Source organism: Phycodurus eques, chromosome 7 (assembly GCF_024500275.1).
Source record: "Phycodurus eques isolate BA_2022a chromosome 7, UOR_Pequ_1.1, whole genome shotgun sequence".
Lineage (NCBI taxonomy): Eukaryota > Metazoa > Chordata > Actinopteri > Syngnathiformes > Syngnathidae > Phycodurus > Phycodurus eques.
The window spans coordinates 30,644,517-30,663,049 of NC_084531.1; the positions used below are offsets into that span (position 1 = coordinate 30,644,517).

General features: G+C 42.2%; 2 protein-coding genes across 2 annotated transcripts in view; one reads left to right on the plus strand and one right to left on the minus strand.

Annotated features, from left to right (window-relative positions):
• Positions 1 to 12,023, minus strand: part of tyw1 (tRNA-yW synthesizing protein 1 homolog (S. cerevisiae)) — a 38,285-nt gene extending 26,262 nt beyond the window's left edge. The window contains 9 exon segments of the mRNA XM_061682273.1: positions 1,547 to 1,673; positions 2,475 to 2,576; positions 6,069 to 6,265; positions 6,268 to 6,349; positions 7,464 to 7,658; positions 8,894 to 8,995; positions 9,753 to 9,887; positions 10,010 to 10,137; positions 11,885 to 12,023. Of these exon segments, the coding sequence (XP_061538257.1) occupies positions 1,547 to 1,673; positions 2,475 to 2,576; positions 6,069 to 6,265; positions 6,268 to 6,349; positions 7,464 to 7,658; positions 8,894 to 8,995; positions 9,753 to 9,887; positions 10,010 to 10,137; positions 11,885 to 11,975 (1,159 nt within the window). The 5' untranslated portion in view covers positions 11,976 to 12,023.
• An 825-nt stretch (positions 12,024 to 12,848) lies between these two features.
• ilkap (integrin-linked kinase-associated serine/threonine phosphatase) lies at positions 12,849 to 18,421 on the plus strand. Its single transcript, XM_061681505.1, is given in 11 exon segments — positions 12,849 to 13,187; positions 13,971 to 14,132; positions 14,462 to 14,579; positions 14,677 to 14,783; positions 15,527 to 15,620; positions 16,259 to 16,346; positions 16,473 to 16,532; positions 16,535 to 16,617; positions 16,832 to 16,951; positions 17,043 to 17,124; positions 18,233 to 18,421. Coding segments are annotated over 11 exon segments (1,077 nt in total). The 5' UTR covers positions 12,849 to 13,147; the 3' UTR covers positions 18,356 to 18,421.
• The last annotated feature ends 112 nt before the right edge of the window (positions 18,422 to 18,533 follow it).

The following is an 18,533-nucleotide window of genomic DNA, read 5'->3' on the forward strand; positions in this document are numbered from 1 at the left end:
TGTTGCTATTTATAGCGTAGTCGTCGTGGACGGCGCGCAGCAGGAGCGGGAGCTGAACGGCTGCCAGAGGCCGCTCAGCGACTTCCGCAGGTGAGCGAGCCAATGCGCTGGTTCGGGTGAGAAATAAAAATGTTCCAGACAAAGACACCTTCGGGGAAAAAAAGAAACAAACATGGATTTTGTGCTTAATAACTCGGACGACAAGGTAAAGCAGCCCCTGGAACGGGGGCTGCATCGTGGCAATGTCACAATTGCCGGCTCTACCGTTACACTCTGAACCGGCCTTCTGATTCTTTTACTTCTGTTTTGTAGTAATTTAGCCGGATCTCACGTGAAAAAGAGGCTCATAACGCAGTTTATCACGTTCCACCTCTCGAGTCGCACCTTTTGCGTTATGGATCGTGCGGCTTTGGAGTCCTGCCTCTTGCGGTATGGCTCTCAAGACACGGCTGTGGAGTCGCATCTCTGGCAGTATGGCTCCTGCAGCTCTCGAGTCGTCCTCTCATTAAGCCTCACGAGTCGCGTCGATCGTGTTACGGCTACTGCGGCTCTCGAGTCACGGCTCTCAAGTCGCAGTTCTCCCGCCGCGCCCCTCGCAGTACGGCTCCCGCGGCTATCAAGACACGGCTCTCGACTCGAGAACGCCACTCACGGGCCTCTTGCATTATGGATTCTGCTGCTCTCAAGTCATTCCTCTCACAGTACGCCTCTCGCAGTCCGGGTCTTGCGGCCCTTGAGTGGCGCCTCTCATGTTGCGCCTGCTGCGTTATGGATCTCAAATCGTGCCTCTCGGGGTATGGCTCTCCAGATACGACTCTTGAGTCGCGACTCTCATGACGCAGTTGCCTCTCTGGCATGCCTCTCGCAGTATGGCTCCTGGGGCTCTCCGGTTGCACCTCTCGCACAATTGCTCTCAAGTCGCGGCGCTCAAGTCGGGCCTTTTCTCAAGTTGAGGCGCTCGACTCGGGCCTCTCAAGATGCAGCTCGCGCATTAGGCCTCTTGCATTACGGTTCCTGTGGCTCTTGAGTCCTGGAATGGCGCTCCATTCGAGGCTCTCAAGTCGGGCTTCTCAGGTTGCAGCACACGCATTAGGCCTCTTCCAGTATGGCTCTTTTGTCTCTTGACTCACGCCTCTCACGTTGTGTCTGTCGCAGTATGGCTCTAAAGCTCTGTCTCCCGAGCTTTGGCTCTCGTGTTTGATCTATTTAGCGATTAATAAAGCAGCAACAGACGGGCAGCCTCTGGCAGAGTTGACCAAATTGTGATTGATTTGTTGGCGCAATGAAGAAAAGTTTGGGGACTTTTAAGTCAACAGACTTTGTCGTCCTTGTGGAGACAACAAGGTGAGGCGACTGGCGGCTAACATCTGGCTGCCTTCCCTCGAGGACGTCCTTTTATTTTTATTACTACCAAGCAATGATGATGGAGCTCTGGCTCCATCCTCCATCATCATCATGCACAAACACCTGGCAGATGCTCCTGTTGAGAAAAAAGCTATTCGCCGCTCCATTAAGGACTCAGTGGAGCACGGGGGCACTGCGCTACCTTGTTTACTCAGAGCTTCTCTCAGGGCGGGTGTGATCATCTCCCGTCGCTCTTCCTCTTTTTCCTCTTGGCTCTTCCTCGCCACCTTCCTGGAGCGCTTGGCCACCTGCCCGCCGTCTGAGGGAATCTGGGAACCGTAAAAGATGCATGATAATGGACTCACGTCTTGTAGGAGTGATTCTTTTTTTGTTTTGTTTCCATTCGTCACTCTATTGAGTCCTGTCTCGTCCCCAAAAAATGAATACGCCGGATTTCCAGCACCACGCCAGAGTACTAAGCTTATTCAAGACTTTTTTGGGTTAACAAATGTTTTTTCTCTCCAGAGGTCCACTGTATATGAAATACACATCTATTTCCCTAACAAATAACCCCCCCCCCCCATATCAGGAAATACATGACGTTTTTCCTCAGAAATACACGTTTTTTGGAAACAACTAAACAACTTTTCTTCTCCCCCCATAAAAATACAGAAATACGTGATTTTCCTCAGAAATACCTTTTTTTTTTGTATACAGTACACATCAGGATATACAGTATACCAAATCTCCAAAATGTTTTTTTGTTCTTTTTTGAGAAGAAAGCCATATATTTTTGTGGAATACAAAAAAAAAATGTCTCAATGCTACCTTTTTCTAGAAAATACACAAAACAATGTGCGCAAATATACAACTTTTTTTCTCAAAAATATAACATGCAAAACGTTTCTTTTTCGAGAAGAATGCAGTCTATATTATTTTGAAGAAAACAAAAACCTTATTAAAAATGATCTAAATGAATGAAGACCCGTGTATTATGTTTACGTGTCCATCCGTTGTTTGAGTCACTCATCATGTCGGTGGGCGTCCGCGCGTCTACCAGGCCATCTGCCGCTTCCGCGGGAGGCGAGGCTGCTTTCAAAGCGTGCAAATGAGACCGGCCGCACGCTGACCTGTTTGACGTTGCTCATCATCAGGCTGCCCAGATCCTCCACATCCAACACGGAGGGGGAGGTCGACGAGTCGTCGTCACTGCTCGACTCCACCGGCTCCTCCTGAAGAAAGCCGCAAAAAACAAAAAACAAACAATATATATACAAAAAACATGAGACTTCAGAGGTGGATAACAAGAAACAACATGCTAGATGCTAACGAGTTTGTTGGAGGTTTGAACATGTCCAGAATGCTGTGTTCAACATGTTTTGTTTGGCTGGCGACCAGTTCAGGGTGTACCCTCCGTCTGTCGCCCAAAGTCAGCTGGGATAGGCGCCAGCATGCCCCGAAGCCACCCAAATGAGGATAAGCGCTAAAGAAAATGGATGGATGAATCAAACATGCTACTAGCTAACAGCTAATGAGTAATTTGGCACACCAAGCCTTTCTATGATCAAGAGTCATGGGTTATTTGTTGCAATCATTTTTCTTTTTGTCTTTTCCCTAAAACTGGTAATTGAAATGTATAATGTAAAAATATGTTTTATTAAATAATTGGTTAGTTATAAATACATTGATTATATATCATGTTGCAATCATTTAGCTTTTGTTTTTTTGTTGTTTGGTTAATACTAATATATTTATGGATTTTTTAAAATTAATTCATCCTATTAAATAATTGGTTAGTTGATTTGTTGTAAACAATAGAATATAGGAAGGTTTGTATTATTAAAAATTGGATGTAGATAAACACATTCACCCCTCCTTGAGCCGTCACCTTATGGCGGTGGAGGGGTTTGTGTGTCCCAATGATCCTAGGAGCTAAGTTGTCTGGGGCTTCACGCCCCTGGCCGGGTCACCCATGGCAAACAGGTCCTAGGTGAGGGACCAGACAAAAGTACGGCTCCAAAGACCCTTATGATGAAAACAATTATTGGGTTACGTTTTCCCTTGCCCGGACGCGGGTCACCGGGGCCCCCCCTCTGGAGCCAGGCCTGGAGGTGGGGCTCGAAGGCGAGCGCCCAGTGGCCGAGCCTGCGCCCGTGGGGCCTGGCCGGGCACAGCCCGAAAGGGTAACGTGGGTCCCCCCCTTCCCGTGGGCTCACCAACTGTGGGAGGCGCCATAGGGGAATCGGCACGCCTCACCGGGTTCCGGGAACGTCCCTCCGGGAGGAGACCCCGGGGACGACCCGGGACACGCCGGAGAGACTACGTCTCTCGGCTGGCCTGGGAACGCCTCGGGATCCCCTCGGAAGACCTGGAGGAAGTGAATGGGGAGACGGAAGTCTGGCCTTCCCTACTGCTGCTACCTGACCTCGGCTAAGCGGACGAAAATGGATGGATGGATAAATACATTCAAAGAAAATTAGTTCATTAGGTAGTTGGTAAAGTATCAATATTAAATACATTGATTGATACATAATACAATTAAAAAATGAGAATGAATTAACTACGATTGAAATTCATAATTGTACGCAGACCGCATTCCAAATTATTATTCAAATGATATTTTTCTCAGATTTTCCTAAATAGCTGATGTAAATGACATCATTTTCAAGTAACCAACAGAGTATAATTTGAAATCTTTTTTAACAAACCTCCCAATTAAAACAGCATTTTCTTTTAAACATAAAATGCCATCCATCCATCCATCCATCCATCCATCCATCCATTTACTGAGCCGCTTCTCCTCACGCGGGTCGCAGGCGTGCTGGAGCCTATCGCAGCTATCATCGGGAAGGAGGCGGGGTACACCCTGAACTGGTTGCCAGCCAATCGCAGGGCACATACAAACAAACAACCATCCGCACTCACATTCACACCTACGGGGCAATTTAGAGTCTTCAATCCACGTTTTTGGGATGTGGGAAGAAACCGGAGTGTCCGGAGAAAAGCCACCGAGGCACGGGGAGAACATGCAAACTCCACTCAGGCGGGGCCGGGGATCGAAACCCGGTCCTCAGAACTGTGAGGCAGACGCTCTAACCAGTCGGCCACCGTGCCACACACATAAAATGCACTGTTCCAAATTCTGACGCACAACAGAGACATGTTTGAACATTTTTTTAACTAAACAACTGGTTAATTATATTGAAATTAATTATACATAACATACTAAAATGAGAATAACTTTATTATTTCATTAGTAACATAACTCATTCAAAAAATGTAACAATTTATTTTATTCTCAGCTGCAAATGATTTGGCCCATCTGTCCCTCGTAAGCATCAAATGAGCGTACGTTTGCCTTAAAATAATAAAACCTGGTCTCCTTTCAGCTACAAATCGGCGACAAAAGTAAAGCCTTGGTGTAGGTGTGACACTAGTTTGTAAACGCCACGTCCTGGCAGACATGAAACGTGTTCATTAGAAACTCTACTCCCCCCCCCGCCAAAAAAAAGTGTCTGCGTTTAACCTGCCTCTCGCCATTATTAGGCCGTCAAATTAAAAACTGAAAGGTGCGTAAATCTAAAAATTGCTTGCAAGTACGATGAAAAAGATGACAGGCGCGCTTGTCGGTTGCTGCCAGGAACAAGTCTCGACGACACAGTCGTCTCCCGAGGTGTCCGCTGCCATGACGACGGGTCATCTGTGAGCTGTCACGTTGTACGTGTGTGCGTGCGTGTGTGTGAAAATGCAGCGATTGGTGAGAAGAGCAAAGAGTGTGTCTGAGGGACGGACAGAAATGTCACATGTGAGGCGTGTGGAACATTTTCTCAGCGGAGCGACTAAAACCAGTATTATGTATGCATACATACAATAATCTGTCATTTTTAAGATCGTTTTCCTTCTTTTACTGTGTAAAAGTTTTAACTAATATCCATTGTTCCCATTAGCATAAAACAGGGGTGTCAAACTCATTTTGGTCACGGGTCACATTGTCATTACAGTTTCCCTCAGAGGGCCGTTATGACTGTGAAAGCTTCCATTTTTCCATTTTCTGAGCCGCTTATCCTCACAAGGGTCGCGGGATCATCGGGCAGGAGGCGTGAACTGAACTGGTTGCCAGCCAATCGCAGGGCACACACAAACATACAACCGTCCGCACTCACATTCATACTTACGGGCAATTTAGAGACTTCAATTAACCTAGCACGCATTTTTTTGGGATGTGGGAGGAAAGCGGAGTGCCAAGCGAATTGATGGATAACTATTTTTGACATCAGAAGTCAAGGATAATAGTCCAACTATTGTTCAAGTTACTTTAAAAAAAAAAAAAAAAAAAAAAAAAAAAAAAAAAAGAGTTTGGTAACAAAAAAACGCAATATCCCAACGATATTATTTATTAAAAATGACAAATTAATTTAACATTTTGGTACAGATTTGAACAAGAATCATAGAAGTTGACGCACTGAATTGCTTTTGAGGGAGACATAAGATGATGTGGAGGGCCGTATGAGGCCCCCGGGCCATGAGATTGACACCTGTGGCATAAAACCTTTTTTTTTTTCCCCATGTATTTTTTTTTTTCCATGTATTTTTTTGCTTTGTACAGCCCTTTGGTGCACTGTGCGTGCTTTTAAAGTGTTTAACAAATGAAGATGATGGCGCTAAAGCAATACTTTTATTGCTTGCCAAAGTCAAACAAAGTAATTGTTTTTAAAGTACCTTACCTCAGTGTAGTTATGATCCAGAGCGACGTTCTCGTACGCTTCTACTTCCTGTCCATCCGTCTTGACACAGGAAGTACCCTTCTCGCGTTTCCCGCAGCACTTGTCGTCGTCGTCGTCCCGGCAGAGATCCCGCAGACGTTTGAGGAACTTGAGCTTCCAGGCCAGGAAGTCGGCCTGGACGCTGCCATTGGCGCTCTGGCCACATTGCAATCGCCTTCGCCGCGGGTCAGGACGCGTGAGGCGCTCAGCATCCACAGCCACTTGTCCACGTTTTTGCCCACCTGGACAGAGAATGTATAGTCAATCAAAAACTCATATGTTCAAAGTTGTGCATGGGCCAATTCTCATAGGTTAATTTGGGGAAAAAAAGGTTTTTTGTTTTTTTAAGTTTCTGAAAAAAAAGTTTTGTTTAGTTTTGGGGGAAAAACATGTTTCCAGAAAAAAATATTTTCAACATTTAGATCTGAGGGAAAAAATATTTTAGGGAAAACGTTTGACTTTTTTACATTCTAATAATAGTTGTATATTTTCTATGAAAGTAAATTGTTTTTTTAGGGAAAACGTTGATTTTGAGAAAAAAGTAGAATATTTTCCAGAAAGAAAATGCAATAATTAAAAAACAAAGCTGCACATTTGAGAAAATAGTTGTCTAGTTTTGATGAGCAAAAAAATATGTTTTGAGAAAAAAGTCTGACATAATAAAAAAAATGATTTTTTTTTTTTTTAATTGAGGAAAAATGTGTATTTTGAGAAAATAAAAGTTATACATTTTAATAAAAAGTAAACAGATCTAAAACAGATGTCACTTTCTCAAAAAATATTTTGAGAAAGTAGTATGTGTGTAAGAAAAAAGTATATTTTTGAGAAAGTGAAATCTGTTTTAGAAAAAGTAGCATATTTCTGAGAAAAGTTTCATACTTGAGAAAATAGGTTTAATTTTAAACAAAAAAAAAAGTTTGAAATTTTTCAAGAAAATTTTTTTTTATCTTTATTAATTTCGAGAAAAAGGTATATATTTTTGGGGAAAATGTTTATTTGAAAAAAAACATTTTTCTTGTACTTTAAAAACATACATATTTCAGAAGAGAAAAGTTTTACATTTAAGAAAATACAAGTATAGTTTTGCAAAAAAACTTGGCTGAACTTGAGAAGTTACAAGATTATTATTATCATCCATCCATTTTCTGGACCACTTATACTCATTACAAAGATTTTAAAAAGTTGTATATTATAGGAAAACAAGTGACACATTTGAGGGGAAAAAAGGTGTATAGTTTTATTTATAAGGAGAAAGTCCAATATTTTCAAGATTAAAAAAAAGTTGTATAATTAAAAAAATAAAAATAAATCGTGGTGTTTTGTTGTTTATCTTCTGTCGACACGACCGAGCCCTACCGTGTTGTAATGGGCGGCGTAGAGAGAGTTTCCCAGGCCAAACACGGCGTAGCGGAGGCCCTTCAGGTACGTCTTCCCATAGCGGAAGTCGGTGGACGCCTCCTCCAGCCACTTGCAGAACCAGTCGGCGTTGTCGGTGGGCCGCCCATCCGTGTACGTGGCCACCAGGAACACGCACACACACTTGCTGCTGCACTGGCTCAAACAAACAAGACCACACAGTCAAAAGGAATTCCCACTTTTGGGACATGCGCTACTCCCAAACAGTTTGGGATATTGGCCTTTGGGGGGAAATTTTAGGCTGTACTGAAAATGCACTATAACCTTTACAGGTCAACTCAATTGAATTGAATTGCACGTCTAACTGATATGTTTCTAACAGTTAAAACTTAAATGATGTTGACCTTTCATTTTTGCATGCTACTATGTGCTTTTTCTTAGCCAGAAGAAAAAGCAGCTTGCCGCTATCCTGCGTTAACAGCAACCAACTCGATTGCGACCCTAAGCGGACAAAAAAAATATGCCTGCACTGCGCATACATTTTCATATTACTATTATACAAAAACGATTTTGATGAGATTGCTCAAATAATCGATGTCATGATCGGTAGAATCATGGATTCCTTAAATATTTGACAGCCCCGGCCATAATAGGAAGTGTTTATAAGAGTTTGGGAAAGGTTAGTCAGAGTGTGAAAAGGGTCATTAACTCAACTGTATTAATAGAGTACTTCAGAAATGGCAGAAAGGAGTTCACTGGCTTATTTCCATAAGACATGTTCATTATCACATGTTGGATTGAAACCACAGAGCAAGTTTTTCCGATCTGAGGCACTTTGCATATACTGGCCACTCATGCCAGAGTAGCATCTGCTCCATTTGCACACTGATTGAGGAGTATCTGTAACATTTGCACAACCGACATTGTCCCAGATGATCGCACTACTCGTCACTTTAAACCGCATCCACTCCTTGAAGTCTCAGCGCCCTTTGCACAATGGTCATTGCACCGGACTATTGCAATATTAGTCGTTCGAACTGCTCTAAGTGCTAGAGGACTCTGCATCTTTTTGCACAATTGTTTTTTGTCAATGTCTTTATGTCCCCAAAGTGTTCTGTAAATTGACTGTCTGTTGTACTAGAGCGGCTCCAACTACCGGGGAGACAAATTCCTTGTGTGTTTTGGACACACTTGGCAAATAAAGATGATTCTGATTCTGATTCTGATTTTGAATGCGGTTTACTGGGAGGATGAATGAAGCCAATGTAACTTAACACAGTGTCAGGATTTTAATTCGTGGGCGACCTTTTTTTAATATGAATGTGTCTGCCATTGGGGCTCTAATGATGAGTACAGTTGGCCAGATGTTCATGTTGGAAAGGGAAGCCACCATCTTAGCGCAGCCGCCAAAGGAAGGAGCCGCTTCTTACCTCTTCGGCCAGCCGATCGTCCGGATCGTAATCCTTCATGTCCATCACCTCGGCCGGCAGGCCCAAACTCCTCACGTCTGCCGACATCTCCTTTGCGAAACTCTGTCAAGAAAAAAAAAAGCCAGTTTCATCAATTGGGTTGCCAAGGGGTGGAAAATGTTACAGTCAATATCTACAAAGTTACCGATACATTTTTATGGGAGGCTGAGTTGGGGAATTATGAAAATATTCCAAATTGGAAACTTTCCACAGGAATTAATGGGAAACTGAGTCATTTAAAAGAAGAGCTAGGGCTGGGCGATTCATTTATTTAATCCCATTTGGTTTTTTTTTTGGGTCTCATCGATTTTTTTAATCAAATAAATAGATTCTCCCCCCCACACCCTTAATAAAACGAGGCAACCGACCCGTCTTGTACCTGAACTGCTATATATTGTATGCAGAATTTTGTTACATTTTCAGGGACAAACGTTCATTTGTTTTTTTGGAAGCAGCACCTTTCATCCATGTTATACTCAGTGACAGTTTTGTTGTTACAGATGAATACAAAAGAGAATACTTTGTTAATTAATTGAGGTTAAATTGTCAAACATTCAAAATGTTTCATTAAAATGTAATGAGGCTTTCTCCGGCCCGGTTAGAGTTAGGAGTACCTACTTGTCCAATTTGTTTTCTTGTTTGCTATTGAGAGCCAACTTTCAAGTGTGTCAATTTATAGTTTATTCCTGTTTGTTCCCATCAATTCCCAGTTAATTTCCATTGAGTTTCCTCCTCTGTAAATGAGCAGAATTTGGCAACCCTAGTCATCATACAAATTTCAGCTTGGTGGATGAGTAACACGTTGAAACAAGACACGTACTTTAGCTGTTCCGGTCTGGGAGCCAAAGAAAATTTTCACTCCGGACACATGAACTTCAGCAGGTTTAGCACAGCACTCGTCTTTCTTGGTGGCTTCCTGGACCCAGGGGCTGACGACAACCTTTGAGAAGGTTTTCTAAAAAACAAAACAAAAAGGTGATCTTTTATTACCCTGAAAATACGACAGCGGTGACACACACACACACACACACACACACACACACACGTTTACGTCTGAGTATCCACGCGCCACTGTACCTTCTTGAGGAATATGTTGAGCGAGAACCACAGCGTGATGGTGAGTGCGGCGGCCGTGTACAAATAGAGCCGGTTGTGCCATATGCACGTGACGTAGTTCTCGTAGGCGCTGCGGGAAGAGTCCGACGCTTGGGGCAAAAAAACAACACCGATGCACAATAATAACAGTCCAATGCTCAGGAGGTGATAGTAAGTCAGGGCTCGAGACGACGACCAAATTGGTCGCATATGCGACCTTTTTTTCCAGCAAATTTCATCTTGTCACACTGTGCATGTTCTAATGGTTGAAAGTTGCCTTTTTTCCCCACTGCAATCTCCTCCTAACCCTAACCCTAGCAACACTAACAAATCTTTCTTAATCTATCTATCGATCCCATTTTGGTCGCAGTCTTGAGCCCTGTTGGTGGCCTCCTGAATGGGTCGTCACTGTGCTTTTGGGGTCTTTTGAAGGCCGACCACTCCTGGGAAGGTTCACGACTGTTCCGTGTTTTCTCCATTTGTCCATAATGGCTCTCACTGTGGTCTGCTGGAGTCCTACAGCTTTAGAACTGGTTTTGTAACCGTTGCCAGACAGATAAATATCAATTATTTTATTTCGCATCTGTTCTTGAATTTCTTTGGATCGTGGTGTTTTGTTGCAGCTTTTTGAGATCTTTTGGCTGACTTCATTTTGTCAGACAAGTTCTACTTAAGTGATTTCTTGATTGAACAGGTCTCGAAGGTAATCAGGTTTGGGCGTGATTAGTGAAAATGAACTCAGCTTTTCCAACAAGTTGATTAGCCAAAGTTCATAATTAAACAAGGGGGGCAATTACTTTTTCACACAGGGCCAGGTAACAGAAGTTTTTTTTCCTTAGTAAATACAAGTCACCATTTTAAAACAGAATTTTACATTTACTTGGGTTATCGTTGTCTGATATTTACATTTGTTTGATGCCCTTAAACAATAAAGCGTGGAAACTTTAAAACAAAAATACTAATAATTTGAGAAGGGGGCAAATACTTTTGCGTGGCACTGTAAATGGGCTTGTTTGGTCAAATAAAAGTAAAGGCTTTGTTTTTATTTATTTATTTAATTGACCTGTTTTGTCTGCCGCTGCTTGTTCACAGTAAAATATTTTGCGAACGTCATATCGAGTCACTGTCAAGCTTTACTTCCCACGAAACTATGGTATGCCATGATCATGCTGTACCTCGTCAAAACATGGTGCGACCAAATCATTGTGTGGTGTTGGTCGCACCAGTGCTACTCGTGCAGAAAGTTCGTGTAGAGCCCTGGAACACGTGAGGCAAATGTAAAGCTAAAACTGCTGGAATGTCTTTTGGGAGTTAAAGGTTACATGTTAATTATGCATTTTTAAATGTCTTCTCAACCTGTCATGGTCAACATACCCCAAGGATCGAGAATGAAGTAGTCAGATAACTCAAACTTTACTTGGTTGTGTAATTTCACTGTTGATGGGTAGGCACAGGCAGGCAATCCACAATCTAGGATTCCCAGCTATTTCTATTCAAATATTCACAAGTCAATTTCCATAATATTTCCCTGATAAAAAAAAAGAAAAAAGTTAGCACTGGGTTCATATTACGCTGATGGAAAAAAAACATGAAAGGGGTGCGCTAATTCGTTATTTTAATGATACATTGACGCACAGAGGAAACAAAAGCATTTAATAAGTAAATGACTGTGCCTCACTAAAGATACGTATTGGTTTCGACCATTTCAAGCTGAATTCGGGTTAAATTGGTCGAAATCACAACAGGAGGGCACCTGTTGTTGAGTTGATGTTGAGGTTGCATGTGTATCGAATGCTAGCTAAAAGCTTTCCCTGCGTTTCTCTTATCCAATTTAGTTAAAAGTTTAAATAATCTCACCTTTTGTGTTCGAGCTACTCGCACAAGATCCGAAAAATACAACGAAAACTATAAAGCAGTACATGGCTGCAAACGTTTTGTCTGAACACATATATTTTAACAAGTACAGTGGCTACTGGTGCCGTGCAGAACCATTGCCGTTCGGTCGAAAAGGCTAATGGGAGATGTAGTTCTTAGAGTCTTAAAACGAAGACGTTACGCATATAACGTAAAAATGATTTTATTATTCATGTTGAGATAAACACAAAAAAACTAACCATTAACATTATTTGCAGGCATTATGAAATTACAAAATACATGTTAGTCAAAAGAAAGCGTGGTCGAAAAAGAAAAATCACGAAATGCACCCTGGGAAACGTATTTCTTACGACCACTGTTTAAACTTACTGTAAAATTACTCGTAAGTTTACAGTTTACAGTCACCTGTCGCGTGCAGACGATACGAAACAAACCACAATCAATAGACAGCAACCTGAACAAATTACAGTACGTATAACTAATTTAAAATCTAGTTAACGTTTTTTTTGTTTTGTTTTACTGAAAGCGGTACGGAAAATGGATGGATGGATGGATGGATGAAATAAACTAGGGCGTCACGGTGGCCGACTGGTTAGCACATGTGCCTCACAGTTCTTCAGTTGTGAGGAACCGGGGTCAAATGCGGCTCCGCCTGTGTGGAGTTTGCATGCTCTCCCCGTGCCTGCGTGGCTTTTCTCCGGGTACTCCGGTTACCTCACACATCCCCAAAACATACATGGTAGGTTGATTGAAAACTCTTAATTGCCCGTCGGTGTGAATGTGAGTGCGAATTGCCCTGCGATTGGCTGGCGACCAGTTGAGGTGTACCCGCCTCTGACCCAGAGTCAGCTGGGACAGGCTTCGGATCGCCCACCACTCCAAACGTGCAGTTCACAACGAACGCGTTCGGAGGCGCCAAATCCCGTCAGTGTGCGAGTCTCAACAACTTTAAGACGAGGACGAAGAAGACGCCGACTCTTGGCCTTCTGTTAGCAAGCACCCATCCATCCAGCCATTTCTTTACCGCTTATCCTCACTAGGCTCGCAGTGTTGCTGGATTTCAATGTGTATGCAATGAAAAAAATAACTGTAAAACGAATTATTACTCTAAAACTGTGAGTTTTATTTTATAATTCCACATTTCGTTTAATCTTACTTGCTATCGCGTGGACGTAATTCACGGATTCAGACTGACAAGCGGTTAAGATAAACTAGGCTAGGCTAGGTGGCTGGCTCCGGAGAAGTATGGATCTATTTGACGACCTCCCCGAGCCCACTCAGACCGGTGAGTAACGACGGTTTCACGGGTAAACGCAGACGAGCACACCGGCATCAGCCACGATTCATCTGCGACTGATAAGGTGGTCGTCACCAAATAAAATGCTCGTTCTGAGTCACTTCATGTCGTTTTATGATAATGATGATGATGATGATGGTTGTGGGGGGCTGGAGATCGGTTTTAGGAGCTTGGACTATGAACCTTCAAACATTAACACAGATTGCCAAATATTTTTGGGGCGCTTGAGAACTTTTTAGGGGGACTGAAGATCCCTGCATATATGCACTAATGTACCTTTTAGTCAAAACTTATGGAAACAATTAACATTTAAAGCCTTCAGCAATTAATGATGCCACAATAAATCCTATGGCATTTAAACCTGTTAAAATGAACAACAAATATATTTGATACTGTTTTGGTAAATGGCACGAGCCGTAGGAGATTAGCTTCTATGTTTGTGGCATTTATTTTGTGGGAAGGATTATAATCGTTTTATTTCTTAATTTTTGATGATTTTCTTACTGCTAGAACGCCTGCATTTTCCCCTCTAGGGATCAATAAAGGTCATTTAAACACATTTAAAAAATGAAATGAGTACGTTTCATCAGCCAGGTTGGCATCGGAAATGAGAATCTGTTCTCAATTGCCTTATCTGGCTAAATAAAGGTTAAATCAATTTAAAAAAAAAAAAAAAAAAACATTTGAAGTTATGGTCAGGATTGTTGTGACTTCTGCATTTTAGCCACTATTGCATGCAAGTGCTGCATTAATGTGTGGATGTGTTGTCAGGTCCTGGCTCGACTGCCGTTCCCGTCTCGCCGCGAACCGCCAAAGACCTGGTTGACGACGACGACGACGGGAAGAAGAGCGTCAAACGAAAACGGGTGGATGAAACATGTGATGTACCTCGGAACGAAGAGGAGGAGGAGATCAAGAAAGTTTGTAGAGAAGGTTTTTTGACCTCTGTCACCATGTCTGATGATGCACGGCGACCGTGACGCAGCTCGGTTTACTCTGTGTGTTTTGTGTGTGTGTTTGTTTGTGTTTTTGTGTGCGGGGCTGTATCTATGTTTTTTGTGCACACATGCATTTCTGTGTGTGCATGTTTGTGTTTTCATCTGTGTGTGTGTTTTATGGTTTGTTTTTGTGTACGTGTGCTTTTGCTCCTGTGTCCGTGTGTGTACACGTGTGCGTGCGTTTCTGTGTGCACGTTTGTGTTTTCATTTGTGCGTGTTCTGGTTTGTTTGTGTGTGTGTGTGTGTGTGTGTGTGTGTGTTCAGGCCGCCCCGTGTTGCGAGGCTACGTGGCTGCGAGGCGCGGCGAGCGTGAGGAAATGCAGGACGCTCACGTTCTACTTCCCGACATGTGTGACTGTCTATCAACGCTGCCTGGTCAAATGTAACACGCATATACATGTACACACGGCACACACACAGTTATGTAGAAATGTGTTTCTCTTGCTGATGCTTGTGAATATTTTCCGATGTTTCTGAAGATCTGGGGCGTCGTATTTCGCCGTGTTCGACGGCCACGGCGGCGCTCGAGCGTCTCGCTTCGCGGCTGAGCATCTTCACCACATTCTGGCCAAGAAGTTCCCCAGAGGTGAGCAGTAAGGATACAGTGAAATAAATAAGAAGAATATTTAAACAAAATTTAAACTGTCTACATATGCAGGGATTCTTTTTATAGCTCTTTTTTTCCCTAGGTGTGGGTGAAACAAAACAAAAATCAGCAGGCACACAAAAATCTAAGTCTCAATCTCAAGTGGATTTTACAATCATCCATAGAGAATAAATTGATGTAAATTATGTTTAAAATCATTACTGTAGATTTATTGTAAGTTTAAAATCATTCCTACATTATATTTTAAATATTTGATGTGCATTAATTGTGTAGGCTAAATATCCCTTTCGAAGTCAATTATGTGCAAACTCATCCCTTAAGAAAAAGTTCAAAATCATTCCTTTAAATTTAAACTAGATTTACTATCATCCCTTTAGTTGTAAATTATGTTTAAAACACCCCCTTATATTGAAATGATGTTGCCCTTTAGACATACAGTTTGGTTTAAAATCATCTTTCGTTGCAAATTATGTTTGAAATCCCCTGTTTATATGTAAATGACGTTTAAAATCCTCCCTTCATGATCCCTCAAGTGCACCCAAAGACACTGTACAGTGAAATCGAGGTAAAAATAAATTAAAAACACAAAAACATTTGTGTAAAAAAAAAAAAACAACAAAAAATAAAAACTGGATGACAAAAAACAGCTTTTGCATATGGACACAAAGCCAAACCGTATAGAGAAATATAATTTTGAAAAATATCCATTTGTCTTTTTTCAGGTGAAAGTGAGAACCTGGATAAGCTGATTAAAAAGTGCTTGGTGGACACTTTCCGCCAGACGGACGAGGACTTCCTCAAGAAAGCGTCCAGCCAGTAAGAGTCCTCATTTGCTGCTGATAAGCAGCAATGGACTCAATTATTCTGCATTTGTATTTCTTATAAAACACGCATACATAATCATGTAAAGCACATTGAGTTACCTTCTGTATGAAATGTGCTATATCAATACATTTACTTAGGTTAAAACATTTTTTGGTGGGGTGGGGGGGGTGATATGACCTTAAATAAAATCTCCTAATTTTATTCCTCACAAAATACCGAATTGTGATTTTTATTTTTTTAAAGATTCCCCCCCTTAATGAAAAGTAAAAGCAAATAACGATGACATTTTTGTTTATTTTTCCCCTGATATCAAACAAGCTTTGAAACAGTTTATTTCCCCCAGTAATAACTTGCATCAACTCCCACAGAAATAATCAAAATGAATGTTTTCTTTTCAGATCATGTGCAAATAAGTGTTTCCTTTTTGGAAAATGTCCCTTTTGTCTAAACATGTATGTAAGCACGATCCTTAATAAATTTAGTGGGAAAGTAAAAACATTGGCATGACAAATTAGAATTCATCAATAAAATGACTCAATCATCCAATCCTACTGCAAAAGGTGTTTTTAGTTCTTTTAAAATTTCTTTCGGTTTCAGCATTTGTGAATCAACTCATCTTTGTGGAACAGGAAGCCGGCGTGGAAGGACGGGTCCACGGCGACCTGCGTGCTGGTGCTGGATGACGTGGTCTACGTGGCCAACCTGGGAGACAGCAAGGTAACTGCTGTGCTGCGCTAGTGCCACGACTAGGCCCAACTAGTGGGCATATGTCACACACTAGAAAGCCACCCTATGGAGGATATAGCAAAGGCTGTGGGCGTTCCTAAAGTTGCGTCTCGGCAGGCGGTGTTGTGTCGCATGGAAGAGGACGGAGAATTCCCAGAGGGACGGCGGCAGGAGGCCGACCACTGCTGTCGCTCAGTCGAGAACACAACCCCACCATCTACGAGGAGAGGATGAGGATCCAGAGGGCGGGAGGAACCGTCAGGTACTAGCGTCAACATCCCCCCAACCCCTTGGATAACATTTTCTTGAATATGCTGGTGTGCTTTAAGGAAAGATTCAAATACACTGCACTGTCACATCCCAAATAGGAAATGTTTATGAATGGCACTTTTCTTTCCTGTTGTGTCTCTCCTTTGTATTTAATGGCAGTGGATATTTTGGGGGACGAATGGTGGATATGTTGTTGTTCGTTGCAGGGAGGGGCGTGTGCTAGGCGTCCTGGAGGTGTCGCGCTCCATCGGAGACGGCCAGTTCAAGCGATGCGGCGTCATTTCCTCCCCAGACCTGAGGAGGTGTCAGTTGACGGCTAATGACAGGCAAGAACAATGACACACACACACACACACGCACACACACACACACACACCAAGAAGCAGAAAAACAAAATGTCTCCTTTGGCCTCTTCAGGTTCATCATCTTGGCCTGTGACGGCTTGTTTAAAGTGTTTTCGGCAGATGAAGCTGTCAGATTTGTCCTCGACGTCCTTCAGGTACCCAAAGGAAGTCACTTTATTTAGTTCTGCTTCATTCTATTCTGCGTCTTGTTTGCATTTAAACGGCGGTAAAATCAGATGTTTGAAGTTTTGTGTTTGACGGCAAGTCATCAAACTTTCCCGCCATGCTCCGCCCACACGAAATAACGAAAAGCTAAGTCCTTTGCAGTTTAGCGTTCTCCATCTGTATAGGATACATGCTTCAACTTTGGAAGCAATCAGCAGAGATGTCAAAAGTGCTGGTATTCAGTACTTAAGTAAAAGTACTGATACTTGTCCAAAAAACAATTCTGGTAAAAGTACTGAAGACACTCCCTTAAACAAAAGTACACACTTATAAGAGTACATAAAAAAAGTAAATTAACATTTTTCAACCCAATAACAATATACATACAGTGAGCTTTTTGTATCTCTCCAGATGATTAGGATGCGTTCTCTGGGGCAACAATAGATAAAACAAAAAACAGAAGCTAGTCAAAAAAATGAGCAAATTATGGCTATTTTCAGTTTGGGATTTTTACTGTTTTGTTTTGGCACTGGGCAAATAAATGTGTTGGAAATATATGTTAAGGCTCAAACGTGACACAATTTACTGCCAGCAAGCGAGACTTCAACATGTTAGCTATCTAAAAAACTAACGTGGTTCATTCATTGCAGGTACCTTTCAAAAAAGAACCCGATATTCTTGCTTATGGAAGATTATTCCCAGTTCGGAGTTCCCTTGTTGTGATTGTGCGACGTGTGTGCGAACGTACGCAGCACCATGTGCGGGTGTCCTTGCTATTTTGGTTTCCGACCGTGCCATCCACAAATATGGAATGCGGCGACACCTTGCCCCCACTAGCTTGGCTACATGGAATGCGCCGACACCTCCGGTTTCCGTTTTTTCGGCGTTCTGCTTTTTACGTTGCGTCCTCGCTATCTTTAGAAGGGTTTAAAAGTAAAAAGCTAATTTTTTTTTAATGTAAGGAGTTGAAAGTACAGATATTTGTGTTTTAAAAAGTAAGGAGTAAAAGTAAAAACTTGCCACAAAAATAAATGCACAACAAAGGTACCTGAAAAATCTACTTTTTAAAAAATTAAACCTTCTGTTGTGTTGTTGTAGGACGCTAAGTTGACTGACAAGGAGGAGCAGTTTGAGGCGGCCTGCCAACAGTTGGCCGGCGAGGCGGTCAGAAGGGGCTGCGCTGACAACGTCACCGTCATCTTGGTTTCTATTGACTTCTGAACACACACACACACATGCATGCATTGACTTTCTTTTCCAATAAAATACTTGACTTCCTCTTTTAAAGTCTGCTGTTGTGTGTGTTACTCTTGCACAATACAAATGAGCAATAAAGCACGTCGGATGCGCCTTCCATTAATCACTCACCAGTGTGCTGCCTTATAGCAATATTACTGTT